This window comes from Trichophyton benhamiae, assembly GCF_000151125.1.
Source record: "Trichophyton benhamiae CBS 112371 chromosome Unknown contix01456_5.r1.exp, whole genome shotgun sequence".
NCBI lineage: Eukaryota > Fungi > Ascomycota > Eurotiomycetes > Onygenales > Arthrodermataceae > Trichophyton > Trichophyton benhamiae.
The window spans coordinates 978,211-996,477 of NW_003315080.1; the positions used below are offsets into that span (position 1 = coordinate 978,211).

An 18,267-nucleotide genomic window follows, 5' to 3' on the forward strand; every position below is an offset into this window, starting at 1 on the left:
ACAACAGATGACTGCTAAGAAGATCTAGTCTAGGATATCTGGGAAGAGCATAAACATCTTCCGTTGGACTTGGTTAAGTAGAAGGAACATAGCAGGGTGCAAGGGAACGAGGAGAATAGAGATATTTTCATGTGATCCATGACTAAGCTTTACTGATATGGATGGAGTGCCAGGGACTGTCTTATCAACATTTCTCCGTCTCCGACACGCCCTCCAAAAAAAAAAAAAAAATTAATGAATCGATGATAGGAAGCAAGCGTCTATGATAGAGAAGACTTCGAGTTTATTATACCCTTCGAAGATTGCTTCCAGCCTATCTTGAAGGCTGCAAATAGCAAGGCTTTATTTTGATCTCGCACCTAGTCCCTTCCGTCTAATCAATCCATCATGCCTATCTCAAAAAGAGCGAAGGTTATCCACGAGTCCAGGACTCAAAAAAAATCGCACAAAGAGCAGACTCGTCGACTATATGCCAATGTCCAGGCTGCCGTTGAGGAATATGACCATCTCTTTGTATTCGCTGTTGATAATATGAGAAACACTTATCTGAAGGATGTACGGACCGAGTTCTCGGACAGTCGGTGAGTTTTTATCTTCCATTCTACTTATGCTTCTATTGCAAGAGACTGTCTATGCAATTGTTTGTGCTAACTGTATATCCAGACTCTTCTTCGGCAAAACCAAGGTCATGGCAATTGCTTTAGGAACAACGCCGGAAACCGCATATGCACCAAACCTCAACCGTCTCTCACCATATCTCACTGGCGCAGTTGGTTTACTATTTACATCCCGCGACCCTCAATCTGTCCTCGACTTTTTCGAATCATTTCATCCTATTGACTTCGCCCGCGCAGGGAATATAACTCCTCGGTCTTTCACAATACCCAGCGGGGTTGTATATTCCCGAGCTGGCGAGATACCGGCCGAAGATGACGAGCCGATCAGCCATACAATTGAGCCAACTCTACGGAAACTGAACGTCCCTACGAGACTGGTGAAGGGAAAAGTTATGCTAGAAATGGAGGGCGACGGATATCAGGTCTGCAAGGCTGGTGAAGAGCTTGATTCCAGACAGTCGACGCTCCTGAAGATGTTTGGCGTCGCTGTTGCTGAATTTAAGGTTGAGATGAAGGCTCGCTGGGAGAAGAAGAGCGGAGAGGTTGTGGTATTGGAGAAACAGGAAACAATGGAGGTCGATGCATGAGGAGGATGTAGAAGCTGGTTATGGCTTTCCCCCTAATCTCTCCTATCCTCTCACTCTCAAGCGTTCGTATCGTTCGATGGATGAGGTGATGAATCTTTGAAGCCAGTGAACATTTTTCCTATCGGAGTTCGGCGATTGGCGTCAATATTTGATGACGGTTTTCTGCTTGGGATATCTATCTTCCTTGGCTTTTTATCTTCTACCATGATGAAATGGAAAAAGTTATCTGTTTATATACTATCTGGGTCTTCATTGCTAAACTTAAGAGATAGACAATACACGACTAATGAAGGAGAAAATTAACTAGCGACCACTACCTGTATTTGCAATGATCAATGCCAGAATGTTTAGAGGATGCTAAACAGCCTTACCCGATCTTACCTACAACAGATTATAAACGTACAATTTCACCTTCACCACCGGTGCCATAAAAGTACATACTTACCACCCAGTAAAAACAGTTCCAAAGGGAAAGAAAGAAAAGAAAAAGCAGGAGGCGCAAGATTCAGAGGTGGCAAAAGGACCGAAGGTTAGAAAGGTATAGTAGTAAGACATCACTTCGAGAATTAGTAGCGCGAGACCGTACAAGACGGTAAACCGAGTGGGATCAAATGGGGGTATCCAGGGCGTACATTCCGGCGTCTGTAGCTTGGGATAGGTCGTTATAAGGCGGAAATATATGTTACCTCATATGTTGTAAATCGGGATCGGATCGTCGAGTCCATTAAGAAAAGTGAGGTAGCGGGCGTTTCTCTTCTAAGCACCCATGATCTTACCCTTGAGGCTATGAAAAGAGCAGACAAAATGAATTTGCAACCCACCGACAAACCAGTATTGAATTGTTAGGATATTTCGGACTCAGTATCTTCGTTTCGTCCTAGGATCATCGTATGCGTCCCCCTCATGGTGTCTCTTTCTCGGAGGATCATCATCACGCCGACTGTATCTGTCTCTGTCACGATCACGGTCTCGCGGCCTATCACGGTCACGATCGCTCCGACCACCCCTGTCTCGGTCTCTATCACGATCACGATCTCTGTCCCTGTCCCTGTCTCTATCACGATCTCCATATCCTCTGGGCCTGACGGGTTCTCGGTTGCTGCCAGTTACACCACGATCACCGGATCTGTCGTACCTGGAGCCACCTCGGCTTCTATCATCAAAGCGTCTGTCTCCGTAGCCATCACCGTTTTGCTGACCATACCCACCACCACCCCGGCTTCCACCAGGGCCCAAGGGAGCGTTGGGAGGAGCCTGGCCCGATGCACCGTTGGCCGACCCTCCAAATCCACTACGCCCACCCTGGAAGCCAACTCCTCCACGGCCACCAAAGGGCCGATCACCTCCTCTAAATCCACCTCGAAAGCCTCCCCTGGGTCCTCGGAAACCGCCTTGGAAGCCACCGGGGCCAGATGGGGGGCCATACCCGCCTGGGCCCATGGGTCTTGAGGGCATCGCTTTGGTATATCCACGGCCACCTAGCCCGCCGCCGAATCGACGTGGTTTCCATCCCTTGACCGTACGTCCACGCTCGACGTCCACAAGAGCACGTCGGTCTTTGATGCGAATGCCATCTGTTTCCTTGTAGGCCGCTGTAGTTGTGACGCAAGAGCGATCAATGGCATTAGTCATGTACTTGATTACCTTGTCATAGCTGTATTTATATGTTGAGTAGGGGATAGGAAAGGGGGTGGAGAAGGATTGTTCAGGATTCAGTACCCTTCATATCTTTTTCACGTTCGTATACTATAAAAGCATAACCTCGATGTGGTTTCTTTGGGTTAGGGTTCTTCGTATCTTTCACGATTCGAATCTAACAGAGACCAAAAAATTAGCCAGGGCACGCAAAGTAGAAAGGTGGATTGTTATAGTACATACTCTCTCTATAGGGCCGAACCGGCCAAACTCCCGTTCTAGATCTGCTTCCTTGACGTCGTAGCTCAGTCTTGAGACAAATAACGTTCTAAAAGGGTCACCACGAATCTGTGGATCTTCAGAAGGGTTATCTATAACCAAGACGTTAGTAAATCATATAGATTATGGACAACAGCAACAGTATTTGGTAGGGTATATGCGCACATGCTGCAAGACCTTCCTCCAGACGTTTCGTAGTCTGCTCCCGTTTCTCCATCTTCAGCCTATCCTTGCGCTGGAGCCAACTCTCCGTCGCATTATAAGGGACCTCCTCTCCATACTTCTTCAGCTCATCGAGATAACCCGCAACACCAGATATTGTACTTGGCTTCACATCGTCGGGCGCTCTGCTGATGGGCTGAAGGTAACGGAGTGGAGGACGCGGCGCGAAGAGCGCGAGGAGGTTTGGAGGGAGTTTATCCGTCATGGCTGGAAGAAGCAGAACCAAACAAGCAGCATGTAGAGCGTTCTACTCAGACTCAAGCATCAACGACGGCTTTCGAGGGCGACAGGCAGAGATTCAGGCCTTCCTCGCTGTCGCGCAGTTTGTATTTTCCTGTCGTTCGACATCGCCTTTTTTGGCTTTTTCTCTCAGCCTTTGTCGCGGGAAGCTTAGTCAGCAGCTATTGACCAATCACATTGCATAAACTCACTGCGCATCAAAAAGTTCGAACTTTTGCAAGTTCGACAAGCAAAGCAGAAGACGCAGAAGAGCAGCGACAACTTCCAGATTCTGTACGGGGAGGAAGACGCAAATATGCCGGTCAAAGGAATAGTCTCGCTGGCTTCTGGCCGGGTAGGTAGCGGTCCGCTTCCTGATTGTGCGATTCTCTGCTAATTGGTGACTGCTGCAGAATGGTGTAGGAGCTTTCATCTTGCAGTGCAAACGACTCGACTTTCACTACTGCGACTGGGCCGGGAGTTCCAAGGGCATGAAGTGAGTATTTTTACTCTATATACCGTCGTCAACTTCCTATGGGCTGGATCTAATTGGTGTCTTATCAGCTCCTTCATCAAGGAAATGCTTCCCGATTTCGCCAAACGAAACCCTCAAATTGAAATCCGCATTTCTCCCCGTCCACACAAACACCCCGTCATCAAGGGACACTATATCAATGGCCGCGAGAAAGCAATTTGCGTGCGAAATCTCGAAGTGTATGAAGTTCTTCAGAAAGCGAATCTGTTGAAGGAAGCTAGTGGAGAGAAGCTCCGACGGACAAATAAGCCTGTTCTCAGCACGAACGAGAGTGTCAGGGGCATCTGGTCTCCATACCATGGAGATATGAAGCAGATATAATATTTTCGACCTGGCTCCTATGTTGGGGCTACATGTGGTTGACGAGAATGTACTATTATTACGGCATGGCGTGTCTGGTTTGATTTCATTCCTCGAGTGACTTTTTTGATTTTTTTTTTTTGATATTCGGAGGTACATTGCATCATACTCGGGAGTTGTATATGATTACTAGGGATATATTCTTAGATACAGGACCTCCATCCCAACCAGTTACTTTTTTCTGGTAATATTGCAATAAAATTACATGCCGATCAGAGCAGCAACATCAGACTAAAGAAAGTCCCGCGAGAGGCGATATCGAAGGAAATGTATGTATATACCGCTTTAAAAAAATGACGGAAGATGAATGCACCTGAACCATGAGATGTTGGGTATTGAAATGAAAAGGCCGTACCCCCTATGCATATTCTACCAAACGCCGTCACCTCGAAAAAGGCTAATCAACAAAGAGGAAAGGAAAGAAATGATCAGGGCCTTTAATGACCGAAGATGTTCAAAGATAAATCTGTAACATTGCCTTGGGCTGGCTGACGGGTTTCCCGCAGTCGGCCACAACGCATTTCGCAAACGGTTTGGTTTTTGGATCCGGGGGCGGGTCAGGCTTCTTCGCTCGAGAAGAGAGAGCTCTGTTTTTGGCACATGTACCACAGTAAACCTATAAAACAGGATATTAGTATATGTTCATACGTAGGAGATCTCTATATAGCATAGGTCACTCACATGTCCGCAGGCTCTGGAAACCCATAGCTGTTTCCCAAGCTCATCTCCAGTCCCGAGCTCACGCTCACAATTTGGACAGATAGCTTCCTTATCCTCTGTAACTGTCCTTGTGAATCCATCAGGAGGCGGCGGGGGTGGCTCATACGAAGGTTCTGTTCTAGGAGCACTGCCGCCGCCAACGAATCCTGTTGTGCTATAATCCAGCTGGATGGCAAAGGGATCGAGTTCCGATGTCAGGTCTATGCTGTTAGAGAACCATTCTAAAACCGGAAATACAGGGCTTGGTGGTCGACCGGCCCACATGCCTCTTGTGCGTACGGACAATTCACGGCGAAACGCTTCGTCCCGGTTTAGAGGTGGCCGCTGTATACCTCTGAACACGGTCGATATATTAGAGCGCCTTGCAAACAGCGACTGTGGAGTATTGCTACCACTCCGCTCTGTTGTGTGTGATGCGCCTGACCTCACTAACGATCCAAGAAATTGTACCTCCGGGCTCGATGGTTGCCGTGGCTGGTGTCGCTGTTGATGCCGCTGTTGCTGCTGCTGCTGCTGCTGCTCTTGCGGTTGGTGCTCAGATGCACTGTCGTCTTCCAAATCCACCACATCGACCATGATATTTCGTCCGAACCGAGGACCGCGTGACGCTCTATTCAGCACAGGTTCTACTTCTTGCGCCCCCGGCGTTAGGGCAGGCTGTATTATGGGATCTGAGTCCTGGGTTAAATCAATAACATCTTCTTGCGAGGAAGGCCGAAGGGTACGTGATCGGGTTGGCACGCCGGTCGACATGACGGGCCTGCGGAAATCAAACCCGTCGCCAGGATATCTCGTGCGAGGGAACGGCGGAAGCGGTGGCAGGCGGGGACGGGAGCCGCTGACGTCGTTGTTGCTGCTGGAGCTGGTGCTGCTGCTGCTGAGAGCACCGGGTGTATCTACCGAGCTTGACGACTCTCCGCGACGACTCCGGGGCGCCTGGCTTTCGCCATCAGAATGCGGCCTGGAAGTCTCCTCGTGGTAGCGCTAGAACAAGAATCAGATATCGTCAGCCTGCTGTCAACTCTCAGGTATATGGCGTGGTTGCTGCCGGTGTGCTCGCCTCAAAAGAGGGCTTGGTTATATTTAGCAACGGGATGTTGGTTGGACTAGCAGGATAAATAATATTTTTTTTTCTTTTGAGCACCCCGCTAGCAAAGGACCAAGAACTGACCTTCCTCGGCTGCCGGGCGTGAATCGTCTGTCTGCTGGGGCCGCTGTTCATGGTAGGGAGGGAGGTCGGCGTCGGCAGCGCAGGTGGGAGCTGGATGCTGGCTGCTGGCTGCGGTGGTGAAGGCGACGGCGAGAAGAAGCAAGGGAGTTGACTAGTTGGTTGGTTGTTTGGTGAGCGAGAGACTGGACGCCGGGAGTGACGGCGGAAAAAGGCTCCCCCCATGCGCTTTGTCAGATCCAAGCGAAGCCCAGGAGTTACCGAGGGGGCGTTATGGATAGCTTATTTTATCTTTAGTAACTATTTTCCGCCTCCGTGGCCAGGATGGGCTGGGGGAGGCAGCGCGGCGATGCTGTGTTGCGGGAATCACATCGCTTGGTTCTTGTGCGGTTGAGAGTTTAGTTATATGAAACTGCGCGCGGTGGCCAGGCGCAGGTTACAGGACAAGCGGCAACAAGGCAAGGCCTGCCAAAGGAGCAAAGGGACGGCCAGCTGCAGGGGAGAGGGAAGATCTGCTGCCATCGGCCTCTGGGATTACAGTGAGAGAGAGCAGCGAGAGCCTGGCAGCGGCCGTCTGTGTGTGTGTTAAGGGTCAACTCCCTGCAAGACTCGAGCAAGGGGGGATGGAGACGGGTGAGATGCTGTATGAAGCCAGGAAAGCCTAGTAGAACAGGCCAGCAATGCTAGACCATGATGGCCCTCAGGATGCAGGAAGAAGCTCAAGAAGAAAGGCTGGCAATGGTTTGTTTATGTGGAAGTTTGGATGAATACCAATATTAACATCAACCACCAAAGGGGGTCAGGGGGATTCTCATGGATTTTTGGCGATGACATAATCTTAATATAGAAGAGCTATATAGACCATAGAGACGGCTGGATTGAGCTCCTAAAGAGGCCTGGGAGAGGGATAATGGCCGGTGTAAAGGCAGCCAGGGGAAGGACTAAGGGATATTTGTGGCAGTGCCTAAGACCAGGTTGGTAGCAGCAGGAACTTGCCATCCATCCACTGTAAAATACACAAGAAAGAGAAACAAGAAACTCCCATCACATTAGTATAGAATCACTGAGCACTAACTGACACAATAACGCCGTCTCCATTAAGTGACAAGATACTCTGGGCAGAGGGACCCCAGGCAACTGCAGTGGAAGGCACCGCACTCCGCAACGGCTCTGTCCAGGACTTTGAGGCCTTGGAATACTGCTGCACTGTAATCCCGTTTGGTCCACCGGTGAGGAGGAACTGTCCCGTGTAGTCCCAGCTGATGGAGTCGACTCGGCTACCGGTTTCCAGCACCTTCACGACTGTCGATTTACGGAGGTCCCAGACTGATATGTCCGAGGAGTCCTTCGTCACTGCAGCAAGCCAGGTGCCGTTTTCAGAGAAGTACAGCGCTTTGATGGGACCGGACATGTCGAAGGTAGCTGCGCTGGTGCCGCTCTTGACATCGAATATTTTGATTTGGCCGTCAGCGCTGCCGGCAGCTAGAAGGTGACCATCAGGATGGAATTTGACGCAGGATAGAGCTGTTTCACCAGTTAGTTATGGAACATCTTTGCTGGCAAATAATACGGATGATGAATGAATACATACCGGCGTCGGTGAATATCTGAGTAATGACGGAAGAGCTAGAGATATCATAGAGAGTGTAGCTCTTGTCAATGCCAACAGAGGCAACAATATCACCCGTTGGATGCACAGCGAGAGCTGCAGCTGTACCAGCATGGACGTTGAAGCTGGCGGCCTCTGATTCATTCTCAAAGACCTTGACAGCACCAGTGGAAGTTGCAATGACGGCCTTGTCTCCGACCCAAGCGGAGTCTGTTATGGAACCACTGCCGCCCTTTAGAGAGGCCACAACTCGTTTCTCTGGAAGGGAATATATGCCGGCAACACCGTCAGTGCCTCCTACGAGGGCTAGTTCGCCAGAGGCGTTCAGTGATATAGAGTGTCCACCAGGGTAAAGGGCTTCGGACGGGCTAGAAGGCTTAAACTCCTGAATGGTTTCACCGGTGGCCCAGTCTTCTGGAATAGGCCGTTTGCGTCGAGTCTTTGAAAGTCTGCAGAAAAACGACTGTTAGATGCAGGTACGGCATACAAATTTTTTGGGCAAAACCATACTTCTCTTGGGTTTCTTCAATCCTTGAGATGACACCTTCTGGAAGACCTGTGCTATCCACCTGCATCGCATCCCCAGCTGCAGGAGCACGGCTAGCTCCAACTGATATTTTTGAAAGTGCATCTCTGGCTTCGTCTCGCTCCTTTCGCAGCCTAGCAATCACACGAACAGCAGCATCATGCTGGTACAATGCCGTACTAAGTTCCTGCCGCGTCTGCGCAAGTGTCTGCCGAAGAGTAAATGTTTCGAGAGCCAGGGCATCCCATTCTTCCTGGAAAACTCCGAGTAACGAGGGGATCGAGGTAAGGGTTGGCGGTCGAGGTCTCGCAATGCGAGCTGACTTCAGTTCGACAAGGTCCTCCACGGTATGCTCCTCGCCTGTGATGGGTTCCTTCCCATGCTCGGAAATGTACTCCTCCACCAGACGCTTCTCGAAGACGTTTCCTAGTCAGATCGTATAAGTGTACATCCTCAGATCAGTTCGCGAAGCAGGCGGCTGCTTACCACTCTTGCGCGACACCACCGGCACCTGGGGAGCCTCGCCAGAAACTATTTCGCCAAAAGTTAGCTAATTGCTTCCATATAAAGAGCATATAAAACACAGGCTAGCTTACTCGCGCACAGCATGGCTGATGAAGTTGCTTTGGACCGCCTTTGGAGCTTCTCGAATTCGTTTTCAACTTGATACGAAATTCCGATTTCCATCCAAATGGATCGATCTGCTGGGAAGCTCGGCGCTTTTGTATTTCCGCGTCCGGCATCAGCAGCAGCCCGCTGGAGGTTCAGGCAGGTCAACTTGGAACCTTTTAGACGTCGTCTACAAAGAACCCAGTCTGCTAGGAGGCTGATAAATCCATTCGGAGGAGGCTGCTGTCCTCGTTTCTACAATTTTGGGGCTTGCTCTACTCACTAGTTATGGCCCGGTGATCGTGTAGCGCAATGCTTGTGATCGATTGCGCGCGGCCAGCAGTTAACACACGCGAGTCCAAGCCATCATGAGCCGCAGGGCAAACAATCTCTCTTACGGTACGGAGTAAATACATTGCCTTTACCTTTTTGCATTTGTTGAATGAGACCTCATTTCGCTAACATTATTTTTATAGAGAAGCCGGAGCCATCATTCCTCCGTAAATTGAGGAATGAATTCGGAGATGGCAGCGACCACCACCGGAGCCGCCCAAATCCACGCCCTGCCAAATCTAAATATGCTGAAGACGAAGATGACGGACCTACCTACGTGGACGAAGATAGCAACGAGGTCATCTCCAAGGAGAAGTATCTAGAGATGGTAGCTGGACCAAAGGGGGACACTGAAGGAAACGAAGCCACGAAGCCTGCCGCAGATGAAGGAGCCGAGACAGAAAGTCGAACTCCCAAATCAAAGCAGAATATGGCGGAGATAGGTGCCTCGAAGAAGAGGAAGCAGGGGAAAGTCATAGGAGGTGGCGATGTTCCGGAAGATCAAGAGACATCTCAAGCTCAGTCCGAAGCGCCGAAGCGGAAGAAGAACACAAAGAAGAAGATCAAGCTCTCGTTCGACGACGAGGAATGAGGTGTCGACGCCCGTGAGGGTACCTATTCTTGACTCATGCCGTCCGGGGCTGTCCCTGGACCTAGTCACACGAGTCCATGGATACTTCACCACCGCCACTCCAAGGATATATAATACAAAAAACAATCTACGGTCGTAATCATGAATAATATCTATCGTCTTATCCGATGTTTAAGCGCCAACTGGCCAACCAAAAAGGAAGAAAAAACGTCGTTGCTATGTAACTTTGAAACTTTGTCGTAGAATTCATGGTTATTTCTCATAAACAGTCATAAGCAACCTTTTTTGTCTCGCAACCAAATAATATTAAACCATACTTATTTCAACTCAAGAAATAATTAACTGAGCTCCTAATATTTCACCAGCTTTCATTTGTATCTATAGAAATATACCGCTGTGCCTATCTCTTCGGTCTTCGATATTAAATACCTAATTTACGTCATCCGGTGAGCCGCAAAATCCGCACCGGGGATTTGACCAGGCCCGCAAGAAGACAGCGAGTCGTATCTTTCCTCCCACGCGGACGCAACAGGTAGAAAATTTCGTGCCATATACCAAGATGCCTGTCGTTAACTTGGAAGATCTCGTTCGGCTGCAGCGAAAGGCTGAAGATATCAGAAATGTATAATGAACTGCCCCTCCCCCGCTATTCTGGAGAAAAATATGATACTAATCGGACATGGTAGATTTGTATCCTCGCGCATGTTGTATGTGCCCCCATTATGCTTCCTGAGCTGATTCAATTCATCATATACCCTAAACTCCACATATTGATACAGGCTTGCTATAGGATCACGGAAAGACATCTTTAACAGACAGCTTGATCGCCACAAATGGCATCATATCACCAAAACTGGCGGGCAAAATCCGCTACCTGGATTCCCGGCCAGATGAACAGCTACGAGGAATCACGATGGAGTCTTCGGCTATCTCCCTGTATTTCTCGATGCTACGGAGATCTGCTCCTGAAGGCACCCCTGACAAGCGGGAGTACCTAATCAACCTGATCGATTCCCCCGGCCACATTGACTTTAGCAGCGAGGTATCCACTGCGTCACGGCTCTGTGATGGCGCTCTAGTTCTGGTTGATGCGGTAGAGGGCGTGTGCAGTCAAACAGTTACTGTCCTACGGCATACATGGGTGGAACGGCTAAAACCCATTCTCGTTATCAACAAAATAGATCGTCTAGTGACCGAACTGAAATTGACTCCCCTCGAGGCATATTCCCATCTTAGCAAGATCCTAGAACAGGTGAATGCCGTGATAGGGAGCTTCTACCAGGGAGAGCGCATGGAAGAAGATCTTCAGTGGAGAGAAAAAGTTGAAGAACGAGTTAAAGCCGCAGCAATAAAGGAGAAGGATAGGTCAAAAGCCAGTGCTGAAGCTGGCAGTCAAATCGACGCTGAGACTGCGGAGTTTGAAGAGCGTGATGATGAAGATCTATACTTTGCTCCTGAGAAGAATAATGTTATTTTTTGCAGTGCTACTGATGGCTGGGCGTTTACCGTTCGACAATTTGCCGGCCTCTATGAAAAGAAACTTGGGATCAAACGAGCTACCCTGGAGAAAGTGCTCTGGGGTGACTATTACCTAGACCCTAAAACCAAGAGAGTCCTAGGATCGAAACATTTGAAGGGTAGAAGATTAAGCCCAATGTTTGTTCAACTTGTACTGGAGACGGTCTGGGCAGTCTACAATGCAACCACAGGAGGGGCCAACTCTACGGGGTATGTGTTCAATTTTCTTCAACTGCTTAACAATAGTGTGTCCTATCACTCTATCTGACTTGCTTCCTAGTGACCCTGCACTATTAGAAAAGATAACGAAGTCTCTATCAATAAAGATACCCGTGCATATACTTCGGTCTCGCGATTCCAGGAACATTCTCTCTGCTGTTTTTTCTTCATGGCTGCCGCTTTCGACCGCTGTGCTAGTCTCGGTGATTGAATATCTACCCAGCCCTATAGATGCCCAAGCGCTTAGACTGCCTGATATGATTGATGATTCTCCGGACGCCAGCTATGTTGATCCCAAGGTCCGTGATGCCGTGGTGAATTCCAAGGCAGGAAAAGAAGACCCAATCCTTGGATATGTCAGCAAGATGGTATCCATTCCCGAGAGTGAGCTACCTTCAAAAACACGCAAAACACCTGGAGGGACCATGTCTGCAGATGAAGCTAGGGAAATTGCTCGACGAAAGAGAGAAGAATTTGCTAAACTTCGGAGTGAAGCGAACGATGGAGATGTGTCTGGTCTCACAAATGCTTTGGCAGACTCACACCTAGACGATGCCAAAGTAGAAGAGAAGGTGGATCCGGAGCATCTTATTGGCTTTGCACGACTATATTCTGGTACTCTCTCAGTGGGAGATTCAATATATGTGCTACCACCGAAATTCTCACCAATGAACCCACGGGCTAGCCCAGAACCGACCAAAGTTACAGTCAAGGGACTGTACCTACTCATGGGACGAGCTCTAGAGAACCTGGAAAGTGTCAGTGCAGGAGTGGTATTTGGGATTGCGGGACTTGAAGGACATATCATGAAAACTGGCACCCTCTGCAGCCAGATAGATGGAGCGGTGAATCTCGCTGGAGTGTCTTTAAGCCATCCGCCCATTGTCCGAGTTGCTCTGGAGCCTGTGAACCCGGCAGACTTGAATAAGATGATCAATGGACTAAAGATGCTTGAACGAAGTGACCCATGTGCACAGTATGAAGTTCTACCAAGTGGAGAGCACGTCATTCTCACTGCAGGAGAATTACATCTCGAACGGTGCCTGAAGGACCTTCGTGAGAGATTCGCCAAATGCGAAATCCAAGCTGGAGAATCCATAGTGCCGTACCGGGAAACAATTATCAGTGCTGCTGAAATGAACCCTCCTAAGAACCCAGACCTACCGCGAGGAACAGTTATAGCTACATCCGGATCTAAGCAACTCAAAATCCAAATTCGAGTACGGCCGCTTCCCAAATCTATCTCGGAGTTTCTTCTCAAACAAGCAGAGACTATTAAACGGATATATGGACGTCGAAGACACTTATCAACGGATGCTACGAAAGAATCAGATGATGATACCCCTGAGACAGATAGTCCACATGAAGAAGACAGAGAGGAGGGAGCCACTTCTAGTCGCAACACACTCTCTGCTGAAGACTTCAAGAAAGAATTAGAAACTTGCTTCAGCTCGGTAAAGGAAGATAAAGAGGTTTGGGCAAATGCACTGGCAAAGATACTAGAATTTGGCCCTAGGAAAATAGGAGCCAACATTCTTTTTGATGCTACCCCTACTGGACGCTATGAAAAATTGTATGTACGCATCTTTTCACCCTCTATAAGAGTGCAATTGGACTAACACGATCCAGGTTTGCGGACGGTTCAAATAACAAGTCTGTTCGAGATTCTGCGTTGTTCTCGGATAAGATATCTTATGCGTTCCAACTTGCTACATCTCAAGGCCCACTCTGTCGAGAACCTGTTCAGGGCGTAGCAGTGTTTATCGAGGACGTTGCACTCGAGGAGATTGGAGATGAAGAACATACTCGCTTGACAGGAGAAGTGATAAGGCTAGTACGAGACGCCGTATGGCAGGGCTTCCTTGATTGGAGCCCCCGGATAATGCTCGCCATGTACAGCTGCGAGATCCAAGCTACGAGTAAGTGATTTCTGCCCAAAACTTCGTAAGTGGTGGCAACAAGCTGACGAACTTTCTCTTAGCTGAGGTGTTGGGCCGCGTATACGCCGTGGTGACCCGAAGACGTGGACGAATCCTGTCAGAAACTATGAAAGAAGGAACGTCCTTCTTCACGATCCTATCCCTTCTGCCAGTAGCTGAATCCTTCGGATTCTCAGATGAAATCCGAAAGCGGACGTCTGGTGCTGCGTCCCCACAGCTGATATTTACTGGATTTGAAATGCTTGATCAGGATCCGTTCTGGGTTCCTGCTACGGAAGAGGAGCTTGAAGACTTAGGTGAGTTGGCGGACAAAGAGAATGTGGCAAAGAGGTATATGGATAGTGTTAGGAGTAGAAAGGGATTGGTTGTGGCTGGTAAGAAGTTGGTTAAAGACGCTGAGAAGCAGAAAACATTGAAAAGATAGGGGGAAGAGGAAAAAGGATATTGCATGTACACGAGCATTAAAAGTAAGCGTTAAATAGATCTACCATGATTTTATCATTGGTCCTGAACTGCTTTTTATCCTCAATATTCGATTTCGCCCGTAGTTTGCTCCTGTTTGGTTAACGGGTACTTCTACGAAGTGCGAAGGCTATTAACTGTAGCCCGGCTGGCCTGGCTTGCCCTCTCGATCTCCTTCACAGGAGCTTGCGAGAATAGTGGGTGGGTATCTTCAACCTGTAATTTCAGGTATATGTAGTAGGATACCGCTTCGCATCCTGGGTACCATATGCATTTTATCTGCTGGTTCATATCAAATGCCTACCTGGCTCATCCCTATCAGTCATTAAACCATCTTATCAATAACTTCCATTGGCTTGTCAAAACGGCTTCGCAACCTTCCTCGCCTCACCAACACCCGTAATCGGATCCCTCATCTCTTTCCAACTAACGGGGAACATCATATTTCCTCCCTCGCTCCTCGCCATAACGACTCCAAGCTCGTTCCGCGCAGTCGAACAATAATATGAGCTCTGATCGCCCACTGAAATCACGTATGCGCGCACAATATCTCCCACCCTGAACATATCCTCCATTACTACGCGGTCCTTTTCAACAGCACGAACATCTTCTTTGCGGATAATTGCTTGAAACCGTAGATCGTCTGCCGTGTTGCTTGTGCTCGTACTATCTGTGCCGGCGGTGGTGATGATGGGTGCCGAAGAGAGGATTGTGCGCATGTTGGTGTCTATGAGATCATTGTTTTGGTCATCTACGACCATGAGTATTGAGACTGTTGCCTGGCGCTTCTGGACGCGGGTTACGCGCGCGAGGACAATCGAGTCGACTGCTGGTAGGGTGTTGAATTTTAGAGGCGATTTGGCTTGTTGTTGTCTTTGTGTGGGGTTGGGGGTATCTGTTTGCGGAGAGCGGGATACTGTGAGGATTTTGCGGGGTTTGCGCTTTGGATCTGTTCCATTATCGTCGGTTTTGAGGATTACTGGGCCGGCTATGGAGGCGCAAATAGAGGAGTCGCGGACGTATGTTCCTGGGCCGGAGGTGAATGTTGAGCTATCGCCGAGACGTAGCCCAGGCACAGCGATGGAAGGTATACTTGCTGCCATATCTTAAGGGAAGTATATTATTTGACAGGATTTACCTCGCAAATAGAAAGAGAGCAACTGGTGGAAGTGATCGCAACGACGCTGTAAATCAAAAAGATCGAGATATCGAAAAGGCAAAAAAGAAGTTTTACCCGAAAACCTAAAGCTCGTTAAAGTTACGACTTACTCAGCAAGACTGCATGACGTCACGATGTAAACAACGACAAAAAAAAGACCAAGCCCTTTAATTATAACACCGAGTAGAGGAATACATTACTTTATGTATTTGGATGTAACACTTGAGTCAAACCAGCAAGTGGAAGGAAGTGCCGCCAAGTAATACACACAAGGAATGCTAGAGTAACAATCGACAGAGTGTATATAAGGTTCGCGGTGAGAGGAAGAGAGAGGGTGTTGGAAGGAAGTATATTGGAAACAGTCTTATATAATGGAGACAAAAAGAGCAGAATAAAAACAATGCAGAGCAGTATCAATAGAAGAGACTGTAAAAAAGAAAAAGGAAAGGGAATGAGAGAGATAATTTGTTTTCTGAAGAGCCGACACCGAAACGCCTGGACTCCTTGCCACGATTAAATGAGTATCCACAAAGGAGAAATAGTAACAACAAAAGAAAAAAAGAAAATAAATAAAAACGGACGAAAACAATAGGGAATAAGGGAGAAACGATAAAGCTGTAATATAGTTTGAAGAGCGATATGTAAATGAGCAGGTAGGTATAAGAGCGCCCGATCAAGGGTGAGAGGATAAGGCGGATGATATAAAGAGGAGGCCGCCGTGGGCATCAGAAATAGGGTCGTTAGCAGTGGGCATCAGTACGTTCGGTATGTATCGGCTAAGCATGTCAGCTGTGCTTGGAGTCGAAGCCGAGAAGTTCGAGGGATCTCTGTGCGAGGGCGATGACTTCGGCGGTGCCTTCTTCGCCGTCTTCGCCTTCGTCGTCAGACTCGAGATTCTTGTTTGCAATCGCGCGTACTAGCTGTATTATATCTTCGGAGCGAGTGATAAAGCCAATGAGTCGTTTGTCTTCTGACTCTATCAGTTGCAAAAGAGTCCAAATTGCGATATGTTGGAAGGTGGGATCTCCGCTGGCTAGGAATCTGTTTAGATAGCCGTGAAGTCCGCCATTTGGTTCGGTCCAATCTCGAACGAAGATAGAGTAATCACCAACTGTGCACAAAGAGATTAGTATATACGGATGTGATAGAAGATAGGTGACATAGCGACATACCTTTCGATGATAGATTGCCCAAGGCGGCCGCACTATTGCCCTGAACCTCAATGCTCTCGGAGGCAGTTAGAGGAATAAGTACTTCAAAGACTCCAAGTTTCAATAGACGGCCCTTGAGGTCGTCGCTTAACGCCAAGACGGCTATGGCAGCCGTCATCTCCGACTGCACGGTCAGCGGAACTTGAAGCACAAGCTCCTTGCACTTTTGAACGGCGCCGGCTTCCAAGACTAGCTCCTTATTTCTGTCGGAGCTTGCAGCAAGATTACGCAAAGTAGAAATAGCGTGGCACTGGATTTCTTCGTTGTCGATAGAGCCAAGAAGGTCGACTAGTGGTTTGAGGAAGCCTGCGTCTATGATAGGCGACTCGTTGTTTGGGTGTATGGAAATGTTGCGGATGCACGCCACCGCAGAGAGTATTAAGGGGAGGTAGGATGACTGGAGTAACCGAAGCAGTGGCGGGAGACCCCGAGCACGGACAATCTCCAGTTGATACTTGTCGTCTGAAGCTAGGTTCCTGAGGGCTAGTGCTGCCTGGCACTGTACTTTGGGGGTAGACGAGTCCATTAGTTGAACTAGAGACTGTACGAGGCGTGACTCTGTCTGCGCAAGCTTCTTCCGGTTTAGAGCGTCAACAGCAATGTTGCTAAGCGCCGTGGTGCAGTAGTACTGGACGTCGACATCTGGTGAGGTAAGCAGCTGGACCAGGATCGGTATCGCGCCAGCCAGGACAAGCTGCTGCCTGTTTTCGTCTGTCAGGATAAGACGTTAGTAGGGGAACAAACCCGAAGATGCTGACATGGATACGTACCTGAGTGAGTCATGTTGAGGAGAGCGCCAGTCGCATTCCTCTGTACACGCATGTCCTTGGATCTGGCGAGTCTGGTGAGCGGCCCGAGAGCTCCAGAGCCAGCTATCTTTGCCTTGTTTTCTTCGTGGGTAGCCAGGTTAGTGATACATCCAACGGCATTGCACTGCACCTCGACGTTGGTAGACATCATCTGCCGGATCAGAGGAGCAAGGCCTCCCAACATGACTATCGACACCTTGTTCTCGGCTAGGAGTAATATCTGGTCAGCTTCCAAGGTCTCTGTAGATGAAACAAAGAAAACCAAAGAAAAAAAAAAGGAGAAGAAGAAAAGGCATACTGTTGACAGCAAGATTACCCAGAGCAGCACTGGCAGCCCGCTGGACCTCGATGTCAGGGCTCTCGAGCAGGAATAATATGGGTTCCAGCGTATCCCGGTCGACTTCACGGACATCTATCGAAACACCGAGCTATTAGCCAAAGCGGGGCCCCTCTCTCTCTGTCTTTCTGTTTCTATCATCCAGTGCCCTGTAGCTCACCTCGCTCGGTTATCTCTGCAAAGGTCAGACTGGCACTTCGCTGGAGGTCGACGTTATCCGAGTAGACAAGGGTACTGAGAGCCCGAAGTGGCTCGCCGGTAAAGAAGTCTGTCTCATTTCGCTGCGAGAAAAACAGCAGGTTTCAGCAACACGGGCCCGACAGCTCGCCGAGGAGCGGGAGCAGAGGAAGACGTACGTTCTCTAGATACTGTAAGAGGTCTGCTACAGCTTCGCGTTCACTGTCTGCGATGATTGGTTCGTAGAGGCTGTCCCTCGATCGACCTGTTCAAGCGTTTCGACAGGGAGCCGCCAGGTCAGCAAACGGACGGGCGGTGGCACCAACGGGGGGTGAGCAGAAGGAGGCCGACAGTACCTGTGAGGCAGGAAAGACACGCATTTCCCATTCTTCCCGCGACTCGCTCTGTGTCGTTAGCCTGCAGC

At 49.0% G+C, this 18,267-nt stretch overlaps 9 protein-coding genes across 9 annotated transcripts; 4 read left to right on the forward strand and 5 right to left on the reverse strand.

The window, feature by feature from the left end:
- Positions 1 to 387: 387 nt before the first annotated feature.
- On the forward strand, positions 388 to 1,204 carry ARB_03344 (uncharacterized protein; the record flags this gene model as incomplete). The annotated part of the gene is made up of 2 exons (XM_003010597.1): positions 388 to 581; positions 664 to 1,204. The coding sequence occupies 2 exons, from the start codon at positions 388 to 390 to the stop codon at positions 1,202 to 1,204; spliced, it is 735 nt and encodes a 244-aa protein (XP_003010643.1).
- Positions 1,205 to 2,062: 858 nt separating this feature from the next.
- ARB_03345 (uncharacterized protein) lies at positions 2,063 to 3,545 on the reverse strand (the record flags this gene model as incomplete). The annotated part of the gene is made up of 3 exons (XM_003010598.1): positions 2,063 to 2,924; positions 3,102 to 3,210; positions 3,284 to 3,545. 3 exons carry the CDS (start codon positions 3,543 to 3,545, stop codon positions 2,063 to 2,065), a joined length of 1,233 nt encoding a protein of 410 aa, XP_003010644.1.
- A 594-nt stretch (positions 3,546 to 4,139) lies between these two features.
- On the forward strand, positions 4,140 to 4,415 carry ARB_03346 (uncharacterized protein; the record flags this gene model as incomplete). The annotated part of the gene is made up of 1 exon (XM_003010599.1): positions 4,140 to 4,415. The coding sequence occupies one exon, from the start codon at positions 4,140 to 4,142 to the stop codon at positions 4,413 to 4,415; it is 276 nt and encodes a 91-aa protein (XP_003010645.1).
- Positions 4,416 to 4,908: 493 nt separating this feature from the next.
- On the reverse strand, positions 4,909 to 6,567 carry ARB_03347 (RING finger domain protein, putative; the record flags this gene model as incomplete). The annotated part of the gene is made up of 3 exons (XM_003010600.1): positions 4,909 to 5,070; positions 5,136 to 6,158; positions 6,346 to 6,567. The coding sequence occupies 3 exons, from the start codon at positions 6,565 to 6,567 to the stop codon at positions 4,909 to 4,911; spliced, it is 1,407 nt and encodes a 468-aa protein (XP_003010646.1).
- An 835-nt stretch (positions 6,568 to 7,402) lies between these two features.
- On the reverse strand, positions 7,403 to 9,164 carry ARB_03348 (uncharacterized protein; the record flags this gene model as incomplete). The annotated part of the gene is made up of 4 exons (XM_003010601.1): positions 7,403 to 7,866; positions 7,934 to 8,400; positions 8,462 to 8,903; positions 9,074 to 9,164. The coding sequence occupies 4 exons, from the start codon at positions 9,162 to 9,164 to the stop codon at positions 7,403 to 7,405; spliced, it is 1,464 nt and encodes a 487-aa protein (XP_003010647.1).
- Positions 9,165 to 9,528: 364 nt separating this feature from the next.
- On the forward strand, positions 9,529 to 10,011 carry ARB_03349 (uncharacterized protein; the record flags this gene model as incomplete). The annotated part of the gene is made up of 1 exon (XM_003010602.1): positions 9,529 to 10,011. One exon carries the CDS (start codon positions 9,529 to 9,531, stop codon positions 10,009 to 10,011), a length of 483 nt encoding a protein of 160 aa, XP_003010648.1.
- Positions 10,012 to 10,570: 559 nt separating this feature from the next.
- ARB_03350 (uncharacterized protein) lies at positions 10,571 to 14,112 on the forward strand (the record flags this gene model as incomplete). The annotated part of the gene is made up of 5 exons (XM_003010603.1): positions 10,571 to 10,633; positions 10,802 to 11,739; positions 11,810 to 13,321; positions 13,378 to 13,667; positions 13,844 to 14,112. 5 exons carry the CDS (start codon positions 10,571 to 10,573, stop codon positions 14,110 to 14,112), a joined length of 3,072 nt encoding a protein of 1,023 aa, XP_003010649.1.
- Positions 14,113 to 14,509: 397 nt separating this feature from the next.
- ARB_03351 (uncharacterized protein) lies at positions 14,510 to 15,253 on the reverse strand (the record flags this gene model as incomplete). The annotated part of the gene is made up of 1 exon (XM_003010604.1): positions 14,510 to 15,253. The coding sequence occupies one exon, from the start codon at positions 15,251 to 15,253 to the stop codon at positions 14,510 to 14,512; it is 744 nt and encodes a 247-aa protein (XP_003010650.1).
- Positions 15,254 to 16,094: 841 nt separating this feature from the next.
- ARB_03352 (uncharacterized protein) lies at positions 16,095 to 18,230 on the reverse strand (the record flags this gene model as incomplete). Its single annotated transcript, XM_003010605.1, is given in 7 exon segments — positions 16,095 to 16,420; positions 16,482 to 17,231; positions 17,291 to 17,626; positions 17,646 to 17,741; positions 17,827 to 17,947; positions 18,023 to 18,108; positions 18,200 to 18,230. 7 exon segments carry the CDS (start codon positions 18,228 to 18,230, stop codon positions 16,095 to 16,097), a joined length of 1,746 nt encoding a protein of 581 aa, XP_003010651.1.
- Positions 18,231 to 18,267: the final 37 nt, after the last annotated feature.